Source organism: Centropristis striata, chromosome 18, assembly GCF_030273125.1.
Source record: "Centropristis striata isolate RG_2023a ecotype Rhode Island chromosome 18, C.striata_1.0, whole genome shotgun sequence".
In the NCBI taxonomy this organism is placed as follows: Eukaryota; Metazoa; Chordata; class Actinopteri; order Perciformes; family Serranidae; genus Centropristis; species Centropristis striata.
The window spans coordinates 19,690,706-19,718,034 of record NC_081534.1 but is presented as its reverse complement, the minus strand read 5'-3'; the positions used below and the strand labels follow the sequence as shown (position 1 = coordinate 19,718,034).

Here is a 27,329-nt window from a genome sequence, read left to right as displayed (position 1 = left end):
AATGCACAACAATACACTCCATATTGCCAGAAGGCAGATTGCAGCTAAGTTCAAGTATAAATTCCTTTAGGTGTTTTTAACCTCAGACCTATGCATGGTCTTTTCTCTTGAGTAGTTTTCTAAAAGCTAGCTTGAAATCGTCATTGAAGCTGGTGTAGAGCAAGGGGTTGATGAGAGAGTTGACATAACCCAGCCAAGTTAAGAAGTCTGAGATAGCTGGAGAAGGCTGTACCATTTGCAGACCCACAAGGATCTCCTTTAAAAAGAACGGCAGCCAGCAGATAATGAAGGCTCCGAGGATGAGGCCGAGGATTCGAGCTGCTTTCCTCTCACGTGAGGTACATATGTGGTTCTTCTCATCCTGCCCGTCCACGTCTGTTTCAAAGGAAGGAATGCGGATATTAGTGTTGAGTTTATCAGTAGGCAGTGTAGGATCTGAGTTGGACAAGTCTGACACACAAAATGTGTGGGAGACACGGCAATGGTCTACAGAGTTCTGACTGCCCATGCTGCGGCTGCTGAGGTGTCGAGAAGAGCCACGCTTCTGGTAAAGAGTTTTTGCGGCGCTGTAAATCCTGTAGTATAACATAAGAATGATGATCATGGGAATGTAAAATGCTCCCAAAGTAGAGTATAAAGTATATCCCAGGTGATCGTGCCTGATGAAACACCTTTGGAGGCGGCCGCTGCTCGGCCTTTGCCTCCAGAATAAGGGTGGCATGGATATGAGGACTGAGATGACCCAGACTATTCCCACCATGATGGCGGCACGGCGGCCCGACCTCTTGCGAGCATACTCGATGGCTTTGGTGATGGCCCAGTACCGGTCCAGGGCAATGACGCACAGGTGCAGGATGGAGCAGGTGCAGCAGGTCATGTCCACGCTCAACCACAACTCACACACCACCTGACCCAGGGACCATGTCTCCATGGTGATGTAGATGATGCTGATGGGCATCACGAGGAGCGCCACCAGGAGGTCAGTGACGGCCAGAGAACAGATGAGGTAGTTGGCGGGCAGGTGGAGCTTCTTGGTGGTGCAGATGGCGATTATCACAGTGGCGTTGACGAGCGCCGTAAGGAGGGTGAGGAGGCTGAGAACAACCACCACCGCCGCCATCCCGTCTGTCAATCGGACCACTTGCAGGCTGCTGGCAGGTGGGACGGTGCAGTTTGTGATGTTGGTTCCCAGGGCGATCTCCCCTGGGTAGCTTTCCATGTCCATCCCTGGACCCGGATCCCTCAGGAGTTAAAAGTCAGTCTGAAACAAGACAACAGGCAAATAGAGCATGAGAGAAAACCAAAGTTCACACTGTTCCATGTGTGCTGGGATACTCAAACCACTGTGACCCTGAAAATAACCTGTTGGGGAAGAGAACAGATAAAAACGGTACTTTGGTTTTATGGTGATGTAAATTGTAGTTTGTCAGTTGGTCCAACTGTTTAACTTTCCAGAATTTTGGTCTATGACAAAATTATCTCAAGACAAAGCATGGTCAGCTTGCAATGAAATTAGTAATTAATATTAATATCCCCCTTGAATAAATCCCTGTATTTTGTACGTCTTTTTCCACAGCACCACAAAGAAAAAACAGAGGTTTGTGATATCATTTTATATGATTACAATGTGCACAAATGTAGACATTTATGGCACAAAGAACACAATAAAGGCTCTGTATGACAGTGTGTTTCAAACTTGTAAACTTCCTTAGGTGACATGATGTTTACATCCTAACAAATTGATTAAAAAAGAAAAACAACAATATGGTAACTTAGCCATAGAAGAGTTTTTTCCTGCTGAGCGATCAGTTTTACTTTAGATCAGTTTATTCGACACAATGAAAGAGAGAACCCCAGGTCACACTCACACATCTTCTTCTGATTTCAATGTGGTACTTGATGCATGAGTCAAGGGACCTAAGCAAAATCATACTACCATCAAAGCCATGCAACAAGTGAAATGTATGACCCACAATTAACATTCCAAAAAGTCATATACACAATAATGAATTCATATGATGAGGTTGCACTTTCAAGTTTCACTTCAGCCACAGCCCTTATTTTGGTACTGAACTCTGGCAGGCTTAAATAGGAAGAGTCTCTCAGTGCTCTTCAGAAAAAAGGTACAACCTTGCCAGTCCTTGTTCTCTGATTAAGTGACTTATTTGATTCATGAGTAATAATGGCTGGATCACAGACATTCTGTTGTCTCTCAAAAAATCAGAATCAGAATTATTATGCAGCAAAATGCTACTTTTTTATTATACATCAATTATATGAGCTATAAATCTTGCCAGTATAGTGCTACTTTACATCACCATGGCCAAAACAACTTTTTTCACAACAGTTTTTCCTAAGTCAAACAATTAATTCCGGTGCAAATTGATTTTTACACATGCGACTGTAAAGCAGTTTTTGCCTTATAAAAAAACATGGCAGTTAATTGAATTAATCCTCTGTCTGTCACTACCTATATCACGCTGACTATCAGATAAATAAAACTAAATGAAACTCATTTCAAACAGAAGAAGAGTGAAAACACTTTCCATCAAGAATTGTCTTCAGTGATGTTCTTTGCTCTTCTGTCAATGAAGAAATATGCTTTAGTTCTGATAGAACTGATGCTATTGCATCATCTGAAACGCTGGTGTCATGGACACCAACACATTACTTGAAGCCTTTCAGGGTGGATTTGAAAAGTTGTGTTGTTAAGTGGTTATACCGTATGTCAAGCCCATACACCACCTCTCTAAAAATGGCACACAGCATCCTGATGTTGAAGGCTTGTGGTGCTTTGAGTGAATGCTTAAGCAGACAGAGGGGAGAAGCTTAACAATATGTCACTGACTGTCAAGGACAACAACAGCTCAGTGGCAGCTGTCACTGTCAACATGGTTGACTGCTGCTCCTGTACAACCTCTCAACACACATCAGCTGAACCAATAATCACATGCAGGTCTGCCAGTGCAGCGGCATGCTGTTCATTCAACCAGTTTCCGAGTCAGCAAACATCCAGCAAGTCTGTAATTGTAAGTATTAACTGTTAATTAATCGATTTTGGCGAAGACGCTCTGAAGATCTTTTGTGGAAGCTCAGATTGGTTAAACTGTCTTTAAAGTGGTCTATTTGATGAACTAAAATGCTAAGAAGAGAAAACAAATGTCCTGCTGCACCAACCACACCAATTTTTCACAACCTGGCAACCGCAAATTTATTAAGTGTTAAGAATCTAATGCTTGCTGACCTGCTAAGATAAAAAGGGAAACATTATATCTGTTGACATCAGCATATCATTCTCATTGTGACCATGTTAGCATGTTAACATTATAGAATTTATCTATGTACAGCCTTACAGAGCAGCTAGCATTGGCTGTAGGCTCTCGGGGCCTTTCTCACTCTGGACTAACCAGTCACAGCCCAACTACTGTTCTAATTTAAAGTCTACATCCAGCAAATTATGTTCTTAATTATCAGAAGTGTTCTTGCTTTGCTATTTTTATGGATAGGCTTTTTGTTCTGACCTTCACGTGGGAGTTGTATACAAAAATAGGCTTTATCATGTGCTATTTCACATAGACTATTTATTTATTATAATATATTACATTGTGATATATATGTCTTTATTGAGATATGACATTTCCCATTTAAGATAAAAGATTCTGGCCTTATCAACCAACCCTCGAAAACACTTTTCTCTTCAACTAGAAATGAGAATTACTGCCTTGCAGTAAACATCTATGTCTGTTCAGATTTATATAAAGTATGTAGTGAAGACTTTGAAGGACTATAAAGTTTTAAGGTGGACACTAGCGATGTCAAGAACGGGATGGACTTGTGATAGCAGTGACCTTTACCTTTGACCAACCAAAATCTAGTCGGCTCATCAATAAGTGAGAAAGTAGACGTTGTGTAAAAATGAAGGGAACTTCCTCAAGACCTTCCTGAGATATTATAATGCATAAGGCATAGAGGCATAAAAATTGTTGATGGGCTTTAGAGTTCAGTTTGTCCTGCTGTCCTCTCAGCCTCTCAGGAGCTGTGCAGCTGGCAAGACAGCTGTTTAACAGTGATGACCGAAACACAGTTTGGATTCAATGTTAATTGAACACATAAGCACTTTAGCAGTGCCATCCTTTCACCTCTATATTCACAGTTGCTTCTCTAGTATGGGTGAAGCTCCAGAAACACTGGAAGTGCACATCCCATTATGCACTTTGACTGAACTGCTACACACCCATTTTGTAAAAAGAGAAAAAAATATCCTTAAAGATCTGTATTCTCCAGACCCAGATGACATCATCAGGGTTAATTTCTCAGACTTTACAAAGCTCCTCCAGAGGCACACAAGACATGATACAACTGTTTACAAAGAACGAGTAGAGCTCTTCATAATGACTGAACTTACTCTTTACATGCGTAATTGTTGAGGTGGTTGTCTCTCAAAACGACAGCATTTTTGTTTTCAAAGCTGGAAACTGTAATTCAAAATAGGGAAAGACATCATGATGATTGATAACTACAACCCAGTTGACTGAAATGCCAATTTTTCTCTTTCAGTAGATGATTTAATAAAAAGGTTAATTCCAGTTAAGGCTCATCATTTCCTTCCCCTAATGGTGGTGTCATTCTGCCCACATCTGAATCACATCTTTATTCACTTCATCTGACCCAAAGATTCTTCTTAAATCAAGATACATTAGAGCATTAGAGCAAACCAACACACCTACCATTAGGAATAAGGATCCAATAACACTTTTTCTTTCTTTCTTTCTTTCAATTATATATTTATAAGATTGTTGCTTTACTTTTGTCAAAATTATCACGATTTAATGTGATATGCTTTATTTATTTTTCTTTACTCATTTTTAGCTCAATTAAGAACATTTATTCAACTTCACACAGCTTCCTCGGCAGACACAAAGGTCTTATTCAAACTTTTCTCTCTCTCACACACACACACACACACACACACACACACACACACACACACACACACACACACAAACACACACACACACACACACACACACACATCAGTACTCCTTAACATCTATCCCTTTTCAGCAACAGTTTCCGATTATAATGAGCTTTCTTTCCAATCTTGGAAAAAAAGTACTTCATACAAAAGGATAAGTACTACTACTAGGTTAGTAAAGAACACGGATGTTGCACTTCAAACTAAATTAAAAAAAACATTGAACAAATAGGACATGATGCAGTTTTCTTTGTGTGTGTGTGTGTGTCAAGGTAAGGTTTCATTGCTTGGTAAAGTTGATTGAACGATATGAAAAGAGCCACTTCTCTACTGAATCTAAGATGAGTCATCAGTGAGAGCTGTGTGCTTCCTGGTTCCTCACTGCTATAAGGACTCTAATTGTTACAGCTGAAGACATGGGCTGTGTCCCAGGGCTTTATCACTCCTCCTTCAACTCCAGTCTGTAACTCTGAGGGGATGAGATTGAATGGAAGGAGACAATTTAGTACTCAGTAATCAAAAGTGGACATCTGTTAATGAGGAAGTAGCACGGTCATTAACTGAAGCAGTCTGAGCCCATGACTCATCAAAACCAAGTGTACATGCAATACATTTTAATTTGAAGTTACTGCTATCAATTAGTAATGTTCAGAAAGTTGTGAAAAACGTTACTTATACTTACGAGCATTGTTTTTTTTTGCTGTCAATAATAAATGAAAGGAAATGCAACAAAATATTGATTGTCTTCCATTACAGTGAAAATACTTCTCCAGGCCACGAATTAGATAAGGCAGTGCTGATGATGGAAAAATAGCAAATATATTTGCTTTTATCTATGTATACGCAAACGCAAGATGTCAGCCTTGTTTATCCTGTAGTGGTTTGAAGCGATGGTTGTGCACATCCTCAAAAATTAACACTATGCACCTGCAAGATGCAATATGCAAATAACCACTAGGGGCAGTGTAGGGTTGTATGAGGATGAGACAACACTGGATACACCATTGTGTGTGTCTTTGTGAGTAATTAGAGGACAAATCCGATGTAGCATATCATCAAATGCCCTGGCTGGCATTCATGATTTATGTGGTGCTCCCTCTAGAGCAGGAGTGGGCAACATTATTTTTCAGAGGGCCATACTGACTTAGATAAAGTAAGCGAAGGACCACACATTGGACAATTGAATTGAAACATGAAACACATAGTGTTGGATTGTGTTAAACTACATTCATTTTGTTTAAGTTGATTTTCAATTAGCTATTTGCCAGACCAGAATGCATGAGTCCTCATTTTAAAAAACTTTGTTGGAAAATATTGTATTTTTTACATTTTATGCATCAATCTGGTATACTCTGAGGTTGCAAATCATAAATTATTTACATAAAACAATCCAATTAAATGCTGTTTTAACTTGTAAATTAGCCAACATTTTGCCAATTGTGTGATATGCATCACTGGACAAGTCACTGATGAAACATATTGCATTATGTTATAAATGTGGTCTTGTAAGTTGTTTGCTGGGACAGTGAAACTTCTTTCTTTCGACACTGCACTTTTGACAGTGTCCTTTATTCTCAATTTCATGGGGCATATAGTTTTACAATTATAAAAGTATTTACCATTGGCGTGCATATACCTACTATCAATGAAAGAACAAAATATGAATATGCACAGTCTCTAAATATGAACAAATATACAGTCATATGTATGAATATACATTTATTAACTTTACTCTGGTACTGGAAATTATAACAATGCAAATCATGCACTTCAACAACACGTTCTTCCCCTGCAACTGATTCAGGTCGTTCAGATGGCTATGGATAGCTTTGCTGACAGTCACCAGAAATGTCGCTATCTCACCTTTCAACTCTCACACACGGCAAAACACCATCCCCAGGCTCAGCTATCGAACATTTGAGTGGTACGGCTGTGTCTGTGTGTTCTGTCTCATTTTCCTCCAGAAGCTGGATGATCTGGCGATAGTTAAGCCCTCAATCCTGAATATAGTTCACAAGTTTCATCATCGTTTTAGCGCCATGATCAAGTTGTAGTACAGATTTACACAGGGATGATAAATGAATGATAAAGTGCTGGAAGATCAAATTTGAATTGGGGTTATCATCTCTTACCCAGTTCTGTATCCTCCGTAGTAGACCAACATAAGTTGTCACATTCAACAATTTAGTCCACGGGAGGTTCAGTCTCTCCAAACATCCTGACACCCTCTTGCTGTTGTCGGATCCCCTTGTTGGCCTCTTCATCGACTCCATGGCAAGAAATTCCTCCATTATTTGAAACCTGTTGTTGATCCCTCCAATGAGGGTATCTTTGATATCTGTGCTTTCATTCAGCACGATGGAATTCTGACAATTCAGCAGACAACTCTTCATCAATTACTTCCACACGCCGAATGACGGTGCGACGAGGCAGACTGACACTTTCAAACTTGGCTTTGTTGTCTGGGCACAGTATGCTAGCCATTTCCATCATACAGTCTTTTAAAAACTGACCATCAGAGAAAGGCTTGCTCTGTTTCGTGAGCTTGTGTGACAGCACATGTTAACGTGTAGTTTCCTTTTTACATCATATCATCAATGTATTGTGTATAAATGGTTTCTTGTGTACAGACAGCATTGAATGTGCACACAGCAGGGAGCAAAAGCATACAGCTTGTGATTGTAACATACAGTAAGTCAACTAATATCAACATTCATGATGCCCTATTGTTTGTAAGTTCTTGTTGACTCAATTGAGCCATGTGGCTATGCGTACTAACTGGCTACAACTACACAACTAAGTACACTTTTTCACCTGGGTTTACTTTTTTATTAAACAAAAATTTACAATTTCCTATATTACTCTATGTTGCCACTTCTTGACACCTCTTTATCTGGGAATTCTTTAAAACCTCAACCAGTTGTCTCTCTTCGTGCCAGGCTGAGTCACCATCCCCTGAGGAGGACAGTATTGGGGAGAGAGAGGAGAGCAAGGAGCAGGAGAGAGATCACCACCCACAACAGAATACCAGCAATTCAGTAGAACAGAAGGTTTTCACCTGCAAAGATGGCACGAGCAGAAGTTGCTCACATGTTGCCATACAATTTTGTTTTGTATGTCTTGCATTTGGGGGTATATTAATTACTGGAATGAAATGTACATCAGCATAGAGAGGAGCATGAAAAGAGCATTGCACACTGTGCTGAAGCTTATTTCCTAAGGTGCTCACAAACTGATATCAAGAGTATGTTTGCTGCCAGTCAGATGTCAGCTCATAGGGAGCAAGTGTAAAAGAGATGGCAGGTATCGGAGTGTGTAGTAGATGTGGTTAAAGTGCTTGGGAAGAGCAGCCTGGGTATTTGGCAGGTGGAGAATTAGGCAGCATATACTTTAGATGACAACACCATAGACCGTGTAATGTATTTAGAGCTAATCCTTTTAGTAGGGAAATATGATATCTGCTTAGGGGAACATCTGGATGATTACATAGGAAAGAGCAAGAAATTGCATCAATCCAGTTGGAACAAGAGTTAGAGGGTCTATCATCACCCTCCTCTCTAGAACAACTCTGTAACAGATATAACTGGGCATCTCATTCAAGAGTGGAGCAACAATGATGTCCAGAAAGCCAGAATGTTCTCAGTTCACCTGGATACAAGACAGGACATAATGTGTCATAATCAGTGTTCAGTAATATTGAGGTATGTTACTGAGGCTGTGTCTGAGAGGCTTGTAGCTGTTGTTGAGTGCTATGCATCCACTGGGCAATACTTTCTGGATTTGCTGTCAGGAGTCTTGGAGCATCTACACTTGGATAAGGCCATGTGAATAGGGAAGGCAACAAATGGGGCAGCCAATGTACAGGGCTAGTGCAAAGGCTTTGCAGCACTGATGACCTTCCAGTTTACTTCTCATATGCATGTGTGGTGCTATGCATACGTACTAAATCTTGTGCTGGATGCCACTGCTCAAACTGTAATGAAAGTGGGCTACTGCTCAATGACATTACAGTGTTCATCAGGGACTCCTATCAGAGTCTGTGGGACAAAGAAAGCCAAGACAAGACAAGCCAATTGGAGAGACTCAGTGATGATGCTCTCCAAAAACTGTTTGGACATTTTGGAGAATGGCCTCTTCAATGATGCTTCAAGAAAAGCCATTTGTATGTGTCACAGCATGAGACTGAGCAAGGAGGGCCTCTTGAAATATGAAGCCATCTTAAGAGCACAGACATTCCTTAAGAGTGTTTGAGCAAACCACTCCACTGTCCAAGTCCCTTCAGACCAACGGGAAGGACATCCTCCCTGCCCATTGTGACTGCCACACAAGAAAGCCTCAAAAGTATCGCTAGGGATTTCACAACTGTGGCAAGGTAGCTGCAGGCATATTTGTAAAATGGCAAATTAACAACTTGAGGAGGGAGAGGAAAGAATGGGCATGGAAGTGGAGGCTGTACTGTCTCAAAAAGAAGAAAAGCAGGGCTGGAGAGATGGCTCAAGATGAGGCACTAACGTGCAGAGACAGTATATGAGATAAATGTACAAGGGGATACCTCTACCGTTGCACCCCTAGTACATGCCTAACTATAATTCACAAATGAGTCAGATTTATACAAATAATTAACTGCTACTGAGTATCAGTTTATCACTATATACTTGACAGACGCTTTTTTTTTTTACAAGGTCAATCACACCCACTGTGAGCTACCGCTACAAACGTTAATTTCATATTATATTTTACCGTCGATTTACCCGTTACAAGGCAGTACTGGATATCAAAGTAAAAATGTACCTTTAGCCAGTATTCAGCCAGTATTTCACTCACACAGTTGGCGTATCGAATGTATTAAATAGTTGTGTTTGACTCTCACTTTTGTCAGCCACAAAGTCAAAGCAGAACAGAGCCCTGAAAGTGACACTGTGAGTGAGACATCAGATTCAGTGCAAACTAGCTCGTTTTTAAAATTAACCAACTACTGTTATGTGTTGAAATCTACCTGATAGCTGTTCCCCAACTTTACTCTCATGGGATTTTGTTCTTTTTGTGGAGGATAACCTTGCTCCATCCTCTCATTATGGTTTGAAAAAAAAATCTGCTTTTGACATAAGGAAGGTGGAGCCATGACATTATCCTGCAGACAGGGAACCTGTGGACGCTGATTCAATCTGCATCGTGGATTATGTCACAATTCTTTCATTAACCTTATGGTGGGTGGTAATTTCCAACCCTGTAGGAGAGTGAACTGGACCTGCACTTATATAACGCTTTTCTAATCGCTTTGCGACCACTCAAATCGCTTTACACTACAGACTGCACTCATTCACCCATTCACACACACATTCATACTGCTTGCAGAGGCTACCCTAAACTGAGCCACCTGCCACCATTGGGAATTCATTCACACACCGATGAACGCAGCATCGGGAGCAATTTGGGGTTCAGTATCTTGCTCAAGGATACTTCGACATGTAGGCTGCCATGGGATCGAACCACCAACCCTTCGATTAGTGTGTGACCGCTGCCCCACAGCTGCCCCAAAATGAACTGAACCCAAAATTGCTCCCGAAGCTGCACCATCAATGTGTGAGTGGGTGTGAATAGTTAATTACTGATGAGCAGGTGGCAGCTTGTCGGGCAGCTTCGGCCACCAGTGTATGAATGTATGTGTTGTGGGTGATCTGTAGTGTAAAGGCGTGAGAGGTTGCTATGACTAGAAAAGTACTATACAAGTGCCATCCATTCACCATATACTTCAGTAAAATGGCTAATATGGAGATTAACATAATCACAGATGAATAACATAGATGGGCTCATTGAATCCATAAGAGTTTCAGCTTTCCAATCATAGTCAATTTATGCAATTATGGGATTGTTTAGGGGCCCCAGTATGCAGAAATATTGAAATACGCCATTTTAGAAGGAGGTGAAAATACACATACACATATAAAAAATACACATTTGTACTGCATGAGAAAACCTACATTGTTTCTTCCTAACTCCATGGGATTGGCATAAATTGGTATTGTCTGTAAAGGGGAGATTAGTGGGTACATAAAAAGAATATAATATATATATTTTGTGGTCAGAGGTCAAGGGACCCTTTGAAAATGGCCACACCACACACACACACCAAGGGCAATCATCAAGATTACAACATTAAATATTTCTTGCATAGGATAAGAGTCACTGTGATTCTTTTTCTAAAAACAATTGCAACTCTCAAGTAAAGCAGGATTGATATTTAATAATGTGGGTGGACTATCCCTCCTCTAGGCCAGGCCATGACCTCTCTCTTCTGTCATAGACACGGCTAATCCCATGTGACAACCCGTGTTCCAGAAACCACACATCCTGAGGGAGGAAATATACACTACAGTAGTGGGCCTTTGTCTGTATACTTACCTCCATCAAGAACAAGACAAGGGATTAGTATGCTGATTATAGAAGTCTTCTGTTCTACCTCTTACACATTGTCCTTTTTTGCAAGTCCACCAACAACCAATATAAACTAATCACAATATAGCATGGAATGATGATGAAAACACTGGCCAAAACAGCATATAAAAAAATGTTCTGTGTGTTTTGCTGCATTTTCAAAACATGACAGTGATGTAGATCAATGATGCATTTCTTGCCATTCTAGCCTGATGGCTCAAATGGTAATTGGTCATTTGGTTTGGCAGTCTAAAATTTTGGTCCAGAATTCAATATCTGCCACATTGCCCTAATGATGAATTGTAATAATGTTGGTGATCCCCTGACTTTCCCCTAGTCACAAGCCATAACTTTCGTTAGGTTTATTTATACACCAACCTATGCCCTTTGACCTCAAAATGTGTGTGTGTGAAGCATGTGTATCTGGAGGAGTGTGCATGCTTACGAGCTCATGTGTGTGTGTGTGTGTAACTAAAATCACATAAAGTTACCTGTGTGTGTGTGTGTGTGTGTGTGTGTGTGTGTGTGTGTGTGTGAAGCATGTATATCTGGAAGAGTGTGCGTGCTTACGCGCGCATGTGTGTGTGCGTGAATCTGTAACTGTAATCACATCAAAGGATCAACGCGTTGGGGTTGACCAATCAGGGCAGAGCAATCAACGGAAATGAACAGCTGTGGAATCTTCTAGCACAGTGACAGCAGCCAGAGGTGGACAGACTGGAATTTCTGGCCTCAAACTGAAAGCATTTTTGGCAAAACCATAATACCTATCATTGATCCGACTTCACTTTGAGCGTCCTGAGTTCTTCCTGAACAGCTACATGTTTTTTGTGAAGAAAAATTAAGAAATAGTTTTGTAAGAGCAATCTGAAAAACTGTTAAATAAGCTTTTGGTGCATGTTGGTGGCAATCTGTGTGTCCTACGCCCAAACTATAACGCTGACAGCTTTACCAGAGGATTGTGAGTGAGAAGACAAATTTTCCTACGTTTCAATATGTAAATTATTTCTGTAGAGTGGAATTTGCGGCCTGGAGTGCAGTTTTCAAATTAATTTTTTGACAATTTTTTCTCCCCTCTGGCGATGATGTCACACACTGTGACACGAACATTCCATGCAATACACACCCATTATAATCTCAGAATTTCTCCAAAAATGATCATGGTCATTGAACAGGGATTGATAAAAAAAACTATATGACCTATGCTGGAGAAGTAGACGTTTGAAAATCTCCAATTATTGTTCTTTTTCGCTAATTTTTTCCGGCCGTCCCATTCACTTCAATGCAAAATTTTGGGCAGTTTTTCGCGACTTATGCTGTGAAAAATTTGTATTCCATAGAGAAAAGTAATAGCACACCGATCCCGATCAAACCGCACATTTTGATATATAATTTGCCCTGCAACTCTTCGAGTTGTAGGACTAGTAGTGGGACGAAATTGTGTCTGGAAGAGGAAGAAGAAAAAGATCCACAGTATAGCAACAGTGCTCAGTGCGATTGCCCCGTGGCCCTAATAAAAAAAGTCCACACTTTCAGCTCAAAGGCAAGATGTTCAGTAAGCATTAATATTCATCACTGTACTGACCTAGATCAAAGTTAACAACTCTTCTTCCGGCAAAGTAGTTGGGATGAAACACTCTGAAGGTCAGATTCTCATATCTAAAGGCAGTGTTTGAGGTAACAAAATATGTACATATATGACAGAAGGCCCCTGATGCCTTCAAGGACCGGGTTTCCCACCATTTTTGCCTGTTCCTAGAGATGCATCATCACACTCCAGCCCACTCTCACTGCTGATTACTACCTACCAGCCACCTGTGGGATACCTCACAAATTGCTATAGCATTACCATTTCTTTATTCATTTTGCAGATTTTTTTGTCCAAGGTAACGTACAAATGACGATTTTAATGATCTAGATTTACTGACCCTGTTTCAGACCCTCTTTCGGTACTCTGCTTCCTTACTTACTTTGTAAGTGAAATGATATGCTATGGCTACATGCCAGTTTGGGAAAGAAATGTTAATTTTTGTGTTATCCTAGTCAACAAGGTCTGATTTTTGGATTTCACTCTTTTATGATTCAAAAGCACAAAACATAATCAGATACCTCATGTCAAATTGAAATTCAAGAAATTTGACATGGCTTTTCATGATCCACACAAGAACACCAATGTCTTTGTTGATGCCATGATCTGTCCTCTAGTCCAGTACGTTATCATTGTTGATGTGCAGAGAGCAGTATTCACTTTTCTGTGACTGTTACTGGAATACTAAATATGCTTATCACCAATCAATCCAAAATTGAATCACAGCAGATGAAACACTAATCAGCATTGACACTGTTAATAAACCATATCCTGATGATAATTTATACCAATTTAGACAATTCATTAGTTGAACACGAATCTCCCTATCGCAAGACATTACCTTATACATATGACTAATTTTTACAAAACAGTATTTAATTATGTATTAGTACTTTAATAAGAAATGTTTAGATGACCACCAATTTCTCTCATTTCCACAGATGTGGATAGCAGCAGATGTCTATAAATCACACTCTGATCAGACAGACATGGCTTTTACAACAATGGTAAATTCAGAGCGATATTTGAAGGACTTCAACCCTAAATCATTTGCAGAGCAGCCAGTCTCGCCTAGGGAGCCCGCCAGTGAGGGCCATTACTCAGCTGTCAAACCACCTGCAAAATGGATGACCTTTCCAAAGTGGAGATTGCAGGGTGATTTCACATCATCATAAAACTGCCAACATTCTGGCACGTCTGCAATTTAAGCATCGGGACACCATTCAGCTCACATGCAGATAGTCATTGTCATGACATTTAAACGGTCAAATTCCATCTTTGAAACTCAGTAATGACTGAATTTCACATCACTCTGTGGTGGAGTAGAGACAAAAATGCTGATCAAGAGCCGAAATGAGAAGATAAAAGTCAGAAAGGGCATCATCACTTAATATGGCCAAATAAGGAGCAAACAGCATGAAGAAGTGTTGAAATGACAGACAGATGAAAGGACGGGTTGCATATATCTACATTTCATTTAAATCCAAATAATCTTCTCAAAAGGAGCCAATTACTTTATAATATATTATAACATTATCTGAAAAGTACTGATGTTATTGATGAAAAAGTAAGAATCCTTTTATTTGTAACTACCATCTAGGTTACTCAACATACATGCTACCAACAGGATGAACCCATTTGATTTGAACCTGCCTCTAACCCTAATCTCAGACCCCTTACCAGTTGCAGGAAATCAATACATCCTCATGTAGGTAGTAATGTTTAGTAACTATTTTAAAGATCTGCCTGTGAGTAAGAATAAGAATAGAAGAATAAGATCAGCATCACCAGTGTAGGTAGAATGGATTTAAACATATTTAAGAATCTATAAATAAAATTACATTTATGTACTTGTAAATTTACACGTCTATTTACAATACGGGCTCAGGCGAAGATCTTAAAAAGTGCATCTGTATTTTCACTCTACTGAATTTTATTGTGAAGGACAGAAGTGCGGTCCGGGTGTGTTGATGACGATGGTTGATAACTGTGATATTTATTTGGCATGCCCAGAAACATAAAATTTCCCCAAAAAATATCGGCAGTGGCCATTATTTTACAGCGAGGAGATGGAAGTGACCGATCCTTGAAAGCACATAGCTAATTCACCGGCGTGTCCTTTTGCCAACTCTGGTAAAACCAAGGCTAACAAACAAAAAAAACAATATGAAGTTTGAAAGATAAGAAGTTAGATTCTAGTTTCACATGACTGAATTAATTGGAAACATAACACTGACATTTATATTAGCTAATGTGAAATTCGGATAGAATGTTAGCCAAAAGCCGGCGGACTCTGGATAAAATGACGCGAGCTGACGGAACTACCAGAAGTGGATTAGTTACCTTTGTGACGTAATAATGTGACTATCAGCTCTGGCCACCTGGCTGAAGAGATACACCAGAGAGGTAGAGGCCAGGAGAATAAACAAGATGTTCTCCACTGAACCAGCCAAGGTGTACTCTCAGTGGCAGGGAAAAAACAGCAGCCGGTCAGACCCACCAAGAGCTCAGATGGAGAAATACTGGAAGGAGTCCAAGATGGCGCCAGCCTGTGTGGCCTGCCGTCTGCCAGCTCTTCTGTGTTTGATATTTGTTGTTGTATTATTTTGCTATTTCAGCCAAGATTCCTCTGCTTTGCTGGTGTATGAATGAGAAGCTCTTTTTGACATTAGAGCTTCTCAAGAAACACTACCAAACTTTAATTTGGGTGATCAAAGCTCAGGTCTCCCACCTCCCTTGCCGTCTGTGCCGGCTGCGCGTACTGGCTGTCACTTCATGGAGAAATCGTCCCAGAAGACGCGGAAAGAGGGCTGGTGTCTTGGTGAAACCAAAGATCCTCATACGATCCACCTGTTGGACCAATCCTCGCCATCCTGTTCGAAGGTCTCGGCCGTGGTGTCTTCGCTAGATCCAGCCTGCTGTATCTTTAGACCCAGCCACTGGCTGTCTCCAGGTACCCAATTTCAGGTGTCACCGGGTCCGAAACGGTGGTGTGGATTTTATGAATCTGCGGCATCTGAGCCGCATTTCCACACAGGCCCACGAGGAGATTACGCTCAACCTGGCTCTCTTGAATGCTAGATCGCTAGCAAACAATACTTTTGTGTCAATAAAAGCTCTATATAAATTAAAGGTATTAATATTATTATTATTATCTGTATTTAAATGTGAATCTCGACCCTTGGTGAAAGACTTTCTTAATCTTATTGACTCTTTTAGCCTTACTCAGTCTGTGTGTGATGCAACACATGAGAAGGGCCATACTCTGGACCTTATATTATATTTTAGGCTGCAGTTAAATGTCAGTGAGATTTGTGACACGCAAATTGCCAATCATTTCGCTGTCTTATTTGATGTTACTTTGCCTCACTCTCAAGTGAAGTGTGCGCACAATTAGCTCCTGAATTTTTCTGCAGCATTTAATCGTTCAGTGCTACATACTCAGGTTCATTATGGGACTCTAACTCCAGAGTTTTTTAGACAGTTGTATTTGTACTGACATATTAGACTTGGTGGCCCCTTTCAGATGCAAGCGTTCCAAGCCAGCAGCAGTGTATTAAGACGCACAGAAAGGAAGTGGAAGAAAGATCACCTTCACGTAACAGTTTACATCAGTATCAGAAAGCTGTTAAAACTGTCAGCAGTCAGTTTTTATCAAACAGTGTGTCAGTCAATAGCCACAAACCTCAGTTTATTTTCAATACTTTGAATACTCTTTTGAACCCCTGTGACCACAATGGTGGTGTTCCTTCATTTGAACTGTGTGAAAATGTTTTTAAGGTTTTTATTGGCAAGATCTTGAATATTAAGTCCTTCCTTTTGCCATCTGCAGTAGATCCTGCTGTATCCCCCACTTGCCCTGCAGCTTTTGACACGTTTGAGCAAGTGTCTCTCTCAGAATTAACTGATGTTGTCCGGCGTCTCAGGCCTTCTTACTGTCCTCTTGACAGCATCCCTCCCCATCTCTTTGAGGATGTTTTCTATTGGGCCCTTTGTTACAACATCCTCCTGCCTCGCTTAAACACCTGTGTTGGCATTAAAGGCACTGCTCTTAAGTGGTTTGAGTCCTACCTCTCAGATAGGAGCTTCTCTGTGCAGCTGGGCCAGTATTCCTCAGCCTCTTCCCCCCTGAGCTGTGGGGTGCCTCAGGGTTCTATTTTGGGCCCCACCTCTTCTCTCTCTTTATATATATATGCTGCCATTATGATTCATATTTGAAAAGCATTACATCTCATTTCATTGCTTTGCGGACGACGTGCAAATATATCTGCCTTTAAAAGTGAACGATCAAACCTCTGTGCAGGTCTTATTAGACCTGATGGAAGCAAAATTTCTCTCAATGAATAAAAAGAAAACTGAGATTATTTTATTTGGCCAACAAAATCTTTTAGATGGCTATGATAGTGCGATTGGTAGCCTTAAATTTCTGTGTCACCCCTCTGCAAGGAGCCTTATTAGTTTAACCTGTTATTCTGGACACTGACTTCAAGTTTAATAAACAGATACGCTCTATAGTCAAAACTAGCTTCTTCCAGCTACAACTATTGTCAAAAGTAAAGGCTTATCTCCCCACAAACACTTTTGAGCAAGTCATCCATATGTTTATCACATCACGCTTGGACTACTGTACTTTGTTTGTTGTCAGTCAGCAGTGCGCCGCTTACAGGTAGTACAAAATGCAGCTGCCCGCCTGCGGGCTGACTCTTTACCTTCAATTAAAGCTTGTGATTATCAGACTATAAACAAAACCAGAAATGTTCAAGAGATTAGATGACTCATTGCAAAGTACAGAAGTATATATATATATATATATATATATATATATATACAAGGAGGAAATGATATATATATATATATATATATATATTATATATATATATATATATATATATATATATATATATATATATATTATATATATATATATATATTATATATATATATATATTATATATATATATATATATATATATATATATATATATATATATATATATATTATAATATTGAATTTCCTATCTGTAGTTTAAACGTAACACAATGTGTTTTGTTTTAATACTGTAAAACCTAGTTTCACTCTATTGTTCATATGGTGTACTTCTAAATATGGCTCTCTGGTTCATCATTTTGTTGTCTGGGGATGAGGGCCCTGGTGATAGCTTCAGGCAGAGGGTAATGTCACACACTCATTCAATTTGCCACTCAAACATTGACTGACAGTTCCTTCCAGGATGTAATTTGCACTATGATGAAGGGGTCAATGCATGGATCCCTCTCAGCTGCCAAGGCCACAATAAATCCATCTTTTATGTGTTTTTTTTAATGAACTAGGAACTGTAAGAGATCCTTTCTTTTTACTTTCATTTTAGCAATTGAGTTTTTTCTTACGGCCAATCAATCAGAAAGTGGGGTGTAACTCATGTGGTGTAACATGGAAATTATCTTCGTCTTATCTTAGTTCCAACAGAGAGTGTTGTACCCTTTACCCTACAGTCTGTAAAACCAATTTAGGCAAATTTGTCATTGCAATTCTGGGCTCTACAAATAAAATTGAATTGAATTTGTGTTTTGCTGCATTTCTGTTTTTCAAATGTTGAATAATAGATATAGACATGGCACATCAACACTCAACAGTACATATGTACATTTAACAGATTGAGAGACACCATGTGTGACATTGGAGCGAAAGATGTTACGACTCAGGAGCATGAATCTCCTTCCTGTTGCCATAAACCAGTGATACATAAAAATGTGTTGGCATTATGACAAGCCCCATACAGGCTGCAACATCTGTCATGTGGAGAATCAATGGCATGGGTTCACTGATTTTCTATTGCAGTGTTTCCTTTGTATATTTTCAAAAACCTAGTCCTGTGGTTTCTTTTGACACCTCCATCCACACAAACTTCCTCCCTCACTCAGACTTTGTGTCTCTTTACACTACATCAACAGACTTCCTTTAGTCTCGTTACAATTATTATAGTTACGGGAGATTGCCGCCTAACAATTAAGTGGAAATATGGGTCAATAATGAGTTGCTTGAACAAATGACTAATATTAAAGTGAATATTAAAGTGAATACAATAGGGGTTTTACAATTCTCTGACAATTCTGACAATTGTTCCATTTCCAAATTATTCTTTAAAAAAAAAGACTAAAAAGGCTAAATGGTATCAGTGGGGAATGTAATTTTCTGCTTCTAGGGGTTTTATTTATAATCACTATCTTTTACATTATGTCATGCTATGTTTCTTCTTGTTTCTTGTGTAATTTTTGTTGTTGTTTTACATTTTATGTGCAGGACCACAGTCTTTCCCTTACATTATCCAGAGGTTTCTGTTTGCAAGGAAACAATACCGATGTCATATTGGATGAAGATTGAAAATGAGAAAATAATTGAGTCCTGATTGAGTTGTGCTTTCAGCTCCTCGAATGCAAGCACTGCAAAGGACCAGGGATAATATTTGTTAAAAAAAATGTTGAGTTAAGAGGTAAACATGCGGTACTCCTTATGTCAGTTCTCAGTTCTCAATCAGGTCTCTGCGCTGCCAATTGAAGGGAAAAGGCATCCCGACATTTTTGATCACCTCCACCTCTACAGTGCTTGACATGGCCTGTCTTTCTGTCCTTAGTAAAACCCCCCGCTGTTTCTGAAACTATTCAATAAAGAAAATTCAAAGACTATGTAAATGGGCGGCTGTGGCTCAGTTGGAAGAGTTGGTTGGCCCCCAACCGAAGGGTTGGTGGTTCGATCCCTGACCATCGCAGCCAACATGTCGAAGTATCCTTGAGCAAGATACTGAACCCCAAATTGCTCCCGATGTGCTGTGTTCATCGGTGTGTGAATGAATTCCCAATTGTGGCAGGTGGGACTGTTTAGGGTAGCCTCTGCCACCAGTATGAATGTGTGTGTGAAAGGGTGAATGAGCGCAGTCTGTAGTGTAAAGTGCTTTGAGTGGTCGCAAAGCGACTAGAAAAGCGCTATATAAGTGCAGGTCCATTTACCATTTAAATAACTGATATCAAACATTTGGTCAAATACTAGCTCTGACTCAGTAAATCATGAGACACTGAAACAGTGTCCCTACTGTTTCATTCACAATCCTGATTGCTAACTAGTGAGCCTCTCCGTCTTATGGTTTACTGTTTTTGACTTTGCTTACTGAATGTCCTGCTTCCTTTGCTAATTCAATTATGTAGAAAGTGACTTGTGGCAAGCGAGCACAAATCAAAGAGTTAAGTTGCTGTTGTGGAGGATAACAGGAAGCATGCAAAGCCATTGGCTGTCTGTCTTCAATGCAGTGTTCAATGGCGCCTTACAAAGAGTACACTATTGATATGTTGTCCTTGATTGCAAAAATGGTAGTCCTGGCTCAGTCGCCAAGCCCTGCCTGTGGCTAAAATTGAATCACTGACTAACAACTGCAAAGGAACCCTGTGCTAATGTTTTTTTTACTGACAGATGGTTTAACAAACCGCACACATACACAACTTAGTTTAGTTTAGTATTTTTCTCTTCATTAGCATGAATGCTGACTCTGCTTGCAAACACAGACAGTGCACAGAGCAGAGAGAGAGGCTGTGATGGAGACGGATAACTCAAGTAGATAATACTGTTTTTTACATTCACAGATTTTTAAAAAATGTTATAAATGCTAGTCAAGTTCATGCATGGCACAGTAATGTAGGGTATTCTGTTTAAATGAAGGTTATGCCATCAGATTACCATCAGAGCAACATAAAAAATATCTTGATTTCATGAGAATTGAACCCTTATGTTCTCTTACTATTCTCTGCTCTGCTGCTCTTACACTGTCTTCCTTTCAGTAAAGGACACATGACAGACAATAAGAAATAATAGTTTATATTAATAAACTTCTTATAGTCTACAAAATGAACTCTTCAGATAATCGGAATTCTGATATGATATGAAATAAAGTTAAGTGACACCGCCTCTTGCCTCCACTGCTCTCCTTATTTCCCCTCACTGCACTGTTCTGCCCTGCTCTCAGCTTTTAGACATTTTTCTGTTGTTTGCTAACAGGACAAGGAGTCTCCTTCTCTCAATAGGAAATCAATGGAGAGTGATGGATTGTTTTCCTCTCTGTTGGGGACGGGGCTTAAATGAGCTCTGTCTGTGCTGTGTTCAAGTGCACAATAACATTATATAATAACATTGGCTGTGCTCTAGCGAATCAGCGCGGTGTGTGGGAGGGGCGGGAGTTACAAGAACAAACACATGGCACCGGAGAGACAACTACATTTTGCTTTGTTTTTTGTATCGTTTTTAGAAATACAGCCGCTCAGCCGGAGTGACCATTTTGCAACGAAGCTTTGTTTTCCAAAACTTCTTCTCAAAACTAATAGCAAGCTTAATGCTGTGTGCGCTTTGTTTTTAATTTCCATGGTTACTTCTATGGTTTCTCCGTTACGTCGTTTCCTGTTTTCATGTTCCGTGGATTACAGTCACGGGAATGGCGCCACCTGTTGTTAGGGAGACTTATTGAATCTTGCGCAAGCGCAGAACGTACAAGCTGCTGTGTAGTCGGCAGTCATCGTGCTTTTTTTCACCCAACGGTGTCCGACGAGAGGCGACAGAATCGTCGGACAACAGCTCGTCGGCGACTGGATGGCCAGTAAACAGTGATTAAAGTCTGGGGCAGACCATTCCCCCACACCCTGAGCAGTGACAGGGCAACTAGGGCCAGTAGGGAAAAACAAATATAGCGGTATGCAAGGCAACCCGTGCATGAACACGTCCATCTACTCCTAATGGTACTCTGTTCATGCAGGGAGAAAGACAGGGAACCATTGTGAGTTTTTCCCCAACGAAATCCAGATAGATGAACATCACTTCAACACATTACTGTATACAATTGTATTTGGCACAGACCTCCCTGACAGTTGATATAGGCCATGGTGGTTGTATTGTCCGTCCACACCAGCATATGATGCACCTGGAGTAATGGAAGTGAATGCTTGAGCATTATAAACAATGCTTACATCCTAAAATTATGATCGTAAGCGGCAGCTCTTAACCCCATTCACTACCCTGCCCTTAAACCCACTGCTCTAGCCCAATAGGCTGGCATCCATTGCCAACACTTTACTGGTCAATGTTATGCCAATACGCACACCGAGGGATATCAGAGAAGACAACTGTTTCCAAGAGCAAAGAGTGCATCACTCAGACACAACAACCCTGCAGTGCCATTAGTTCCAACAGCCTGAGACACAGACTGTAGATGACCTGTTTGCCTATGGCAAAATGTGCCAGAGTGGACCTGAATATGTCCACTCTCTTGGCTGCCAGAAGAGCTGTGTGGCCAGAGTAAATTCAACAGGCCCAGGGACACTATTTCTAGTGCTAACATATTATTTTCCCTGTTAACTGCAAAACCAGATCAGCCAGGTAGGCCAACAAGATGTCCGTGTGCATTGCAGCCTACTGCTCAAAGCGCAACAGCAGTAGAAAGTGTGAAATATGTGGCTAGGCAGGTAGTGCTTGACACATTTCACAAATACTAAGTGACCAGAGGCCAAATGGGAGTACTAGGTACTTGTATACTATGTTCCACAATGTGAACCTTGCATTTTTCTTTTACTGTTGTGGAGGATAGTTGGGGACATGAAAATAAGCATCCTTCATCATCCAATGGCCTGCTTGGCTTGGGGTAATTTCTTTAATGAAATTTTCAGTCTATCTATAATAAAGGGTATTGCTGTCGGTCACTATCTTCTAGCTGCTAGCGCTGCAGGGCATCACCTCAGCTATTTAGAGTTTCTGAAAACTTTACCTGTTAGCAGAATTTTTCCAGCCAAAATCAGACAAATAACATGGCTTTCTGTGTGGTGAAGTGTACAAGTATATCACCCAAGATGTCTGTGCTCCAATTTTTTTAGTAATTAGTTTGTTAGCTAAGCTAATTATCGAGCTAATACTACCTTAACTGCAGTAGACAGCAGTCAGTACAGCCCAAGTTTGAAGAAGCAGGAAGAGGTCTCAGCGCAGCAAAGCAACGTACTGCTGTAGACGAGGCAGTCAAAAAAACGTATATTTGCCACCTTAATTCAACTTTAATTAAATTTAATTATATAGCCCAGAATCACAAATCACAGATTTGCCTCAAAGGGCTTTACAGACTGTACAGGGTACGACACCCTCTGTCCTTTGACCCTCACAGAGGACAAGTAAAAAACTTCTCGAAAAAAGAAAAAAAAAACTTTTACCAGGGGGAAAAAAAGAAGAAACCCCAGGGAGAGGGGCAGGAACAAACTACAACAGACAGCCAGGACTGCGAAAACAAATCATTGGTGCCAGTCTGCCAGTCTCCCTCCATTCTGGATTTATACATCTTCAGACTGTCGATCCTTCTCATCCTGTTTCTATGTCATCCCCTTTGCTAAGCATTACAGATCACTGAATGCCAAAACAACCAGTAACATGAACAGTTTTTTCCCACAAGCCATCACAGTTAACATCAGTCCATTCTGCCATACCTGCCATTTGAACCATGATGGTACATCCTCAATGTTCAAATCTTCATCTGTGGCTGTATTTCTCAGCCTAGATAGCCTAGCTCCACTGACATAGCACATCAAACAGATTAAGTCAAAAGTAGTAGCCCAACTCATGTTTCTTCTCATCAATTTAAATTGTCACATATTTGTATAGTGGATTAATTGTTTTGCAAAGTATTATTACATTTATAATATACACTCACCGGCTACTTTATTAGGTGAGGTGTATACCTTATAAAGTGGCCAGTGTGGTCTTCTGCTGCTGTAACCCATCTGCTTCAAGGTTGGATGTGTTGTATGTTCAGAGATGGTCGTCTGCATACCTTGGCTGTAGGGATGGCGTTTGGAAGGAACCTGCCAACTCGATTATCTATAACGTGAACAATCGAGTAATTGCTGCATGAATACATGGTCAAAATAAAATATATATACAGTACTATGCAAAAGCCTGATTTCATTATGAACACTTTTATTTTGAAAGGACAAAAAGAGACTTGATCCTGTCAATGGTAAAACTAAATCAACTGAGATGATACTGAAAAGATAACGTCAAGGAGTTCAATGTTTTAGCCCCAGAAGAGGCATGAGGTTAGTTTTCACAGAAATCTTCATATTTAAATGTGTTTTGTGTAGCTTAATCCAACCCATTTCTCAACTACTGATACGCAGTCATAGATGAAAATTTAAATAAAAAATATGCAGACCAATTAAAAACTCCACGTGATCAACCAAATTCTTAACAACCATTAATCGATCATTGATTAATTATTCCCAACCCTACTTGGTTGTAACAGGTGCTTATTTGAGTGACTGTTGCCTTTCTATCATCTCCAACCAGTCTGGCCATTCTCCTCTGCACACACTCACTGGATATTTTCTCTTTTTCTGACCATTTTCTAAAAACCCAGAGATGGTTGTGTGTGAAAATACACCAGTTGAACAGGTGTACAATAGTGAATAGTGGATATCTGTACATAGTAGTTATTATGTTCATGTTTACCTTTTTCAGCTTTGTTGTCTTGTTTTAGCAAATTCCTCAGACATGTACAGACATACATGGCCAATAAAGCTGGTCCTGCTATTGTTTTCAATGCCATTTTTTCCATGCCAGAATTATTCATAATTCTATGTCCAAGATTTGCTCCTAAACCAATTCTATTTATTGCATAGTAAGGCCACAAAAGAAGAGCTGTCTCCAATGTTAGAAATGATTTTCATTCAAATTATTATTGAGGGCTTTGCCACTTGAACATCAACAGCTGTTGATAACTGAACAGCTCAAATGATAGTTTGATTTACTTGACTGGTTAAAAAAAGGGTAAATTAATAATCAGTAAAAAATGAAATAAATATAGAGCCTACTCATTCTGTCTTTTTCTAGCTCCCTCACAAACACACAAACACACACACACACACAAACACACACACACACACACACACACACACACACACACAGTGATTCAGTGCACCCACTCTCCACTTGAACCAGTTCCCGCAGCACTACTGATTTGACCACATCATGACAAAGACCATTCAGCTTTACTTCATACCTTCTTGACCTCAGTCTATGACTGAAAACTCACACATACAGACAGGAATGACTCAGCCAAACACTACTTCAGACACCTCAAAACACATTGCTCTAGATGGTCGTGGTGTTTAATCACTACTTGGCTGGACGACAAGATGTTCCTACATACTTTTCAATCCAACAGATATTCTTTTCATGCAGCATGCATCAAAAAATGTCAGCTGTAGAAATATATAATAATTTGCATGATTGTTCGAAAAGAAACTGCCATTGCTCCCAAGGACAGTGTTTCAAGCTGTGCTTCAACCAGGGCAGCTGGTTGACCCAACAAGGACACTGAGGTCAGGTCTTTTTTCTGGCAATTTGGAAGTTTATGTTATACAATTAAAAATTACATGATAGAAATTCAATATATTTAAATTTGATCAATATTGATACTTGATATTATGGCCTCAGTATGTCTAAAATCCTCCTGGTTGCAACCACTGATTCTTTCATTATTGGACATCTACAACTTGAATTTTTAAACAAGGGCTTTTGTCTCTGAAATGTCAGATTACAGTGAAGAAAATTGTCACATGTGACATCTTATAAATGCTAAATCCCAGAGACATGAGATATTCTATTTACATATGTGAAACACAATACCACAAAGCAGCAAATCCTCCCATGGCAGAAGCAGCAGCCAGAGAATGTTTGTTTGATGAATAACCCACGCAAATATGTCTTAGTTATTTCTATTTGTCTAATCGATAAAATTAATCAAATATTTGTTTCAGCATCATATCAGTGTGTTAAATAATATATTTTTAAAAGATGCCCATGTCGCACTAATGTTCACTAATTTTGTGTCAAAAAAATTCCAGCAGAGTTTTACCATTGATCATCAACTGATCAATTAACACATCAATTAAATACTTTGTAACTGCAGTAGCCTATTAGACTACTTAGAGGTTAGACTCTGTGTGAAAAGATTTTAGGTTAATTTAGAGGGGTGTGTCCAGGGAGGGAGAGACTTGGCCACGGTTCTGTCAAAGACAGGACTTATTTATCGGCTTATTTATTTCAATATAATATATATGACTTAGAGAATGGGGACTTTATATTACATCTATGTGGTGCCATTGTTGTGTTGTGACTGGTCTATTCATTTTAAATTACAATTCTAAATACAGGAATGTAGAAAACTGTAGATATACTACAAAGATGGATAAGATACTAAGATATACTGCTGCAGTGTCAGAAATTAGAGTAGATTTAAGTAGCTAAGACAGAAATTGTAAATTAATTTTATTATTATTCTGATGAGACAGAAGACAGAAAAGTCTGGACATGGCACTGCTACTTTATGGTGTTTCTTTGTATCTCCTGTTTCATTAAAGTAAGACATTAGATGCTGCATGGCGTTCCTTAAACCCAGAGAACATCACCTGACTGTGTCTGTTGCATCCACAGGACAAAACACCGAGTGAATGAGAGGCAGCTGCTGGAGGACTAACAGCATCAGGCTGTCTGCTGACAGACAGGGAGTGGGCACCTGTAGCAACACAAACACATCTCCCACACTGTAGGCTATATATCCCTTCAGTCGAAGTTCAGGGAACTTACCATTGATGTTTTGTCGCCAAACCCTCTCTCATTGTCTTCTCTAATCCCGCATATTTTAAGTAAGAATAAAAAAAGATGAGATATTTGTCTCACGCTCCTGTTGCACAAAGCTGCAGCGTTCTCTCAGCTCTCTTCACATGATGTAGAAACATAAAAAAGCAAAAACTTATGATGCCGGCGTGCATGAATCCGTTGGACGAGTCACTTGTCATTCATCTGCCCGTGGAGAGAAAACAGGAGAACTTCACGAGGCAGTTTCCTGCATCGCACAGTCGCTGCTTCTGGTCTCTTCTGCCGAGGCTGCCGTTAGACCCTGCTGGTGCCTTCAAGTGGTGTCGGAAATCTTGTAATTATGACCTGCTCACGTAAATGATTTGATAATAATAGAAAACAAATTTAAAAAAACAATAGCCAGCAACACGACTGGCCGTGTTTGTTAATGAATAAGAACGTCATGGCCGCAGTAATGTGCTGCCCACTGCTCCTTGCATGGTGTGTTCACTTGTGTGTAAAAAAGGATTGGTTAAATGCAGTGGTTGAATTTCCCCATTGTGGGATTAATAAAGTAATCTTCTTCTTCTTCGTCGTTCTTTTCCATTGCATGTCCAACATGTCTGTTCCAGGGCAGTATCTAAATTATTTTAAAGTCAAGAATTGTTGAGTTTTACACA

At 39.9% G+C, this 27,329-nt stretch overlaps 1 protein-coding gene across 1 annotated transcript; it reads right to left on the bottom strand.

Annotated features, from left to right (window-relative positions):
• LOC131991140 (5-hydroxytryptamine receptor 1E) lies at window positions 1-26,930 on the bottom strand. The gene is made up of 2 exons (XM_059356453.1): window positions 26,659-26,930; window positions 1-1,261 (listed from the first exon to the last, which is right to left on the bottom strand). Exon 2 carries the CDS (start codon window positions 1,223-1,225, stop codon window positions 89-91), a length of 1,137 nt encoding a protein of 378 aa, XP_059212436.1. The 5' UTR covers window positions 1,226-1,261; window positions 26,659-26,930; the 3' UTR covers window positions 1-88.
• Window positions 26,931-27,329: the final 399 nt, after the last annotated feature.

Excerpts from the sequence above, each read along its gene's own strand:
- LOC131991140 (XM_059356453.1), bottom strand. The coding sequence starts at position 1,225 with ATGGACATGGAAAGCTACCCAGGGGAGATCGCCCTGGGAACCAACATC.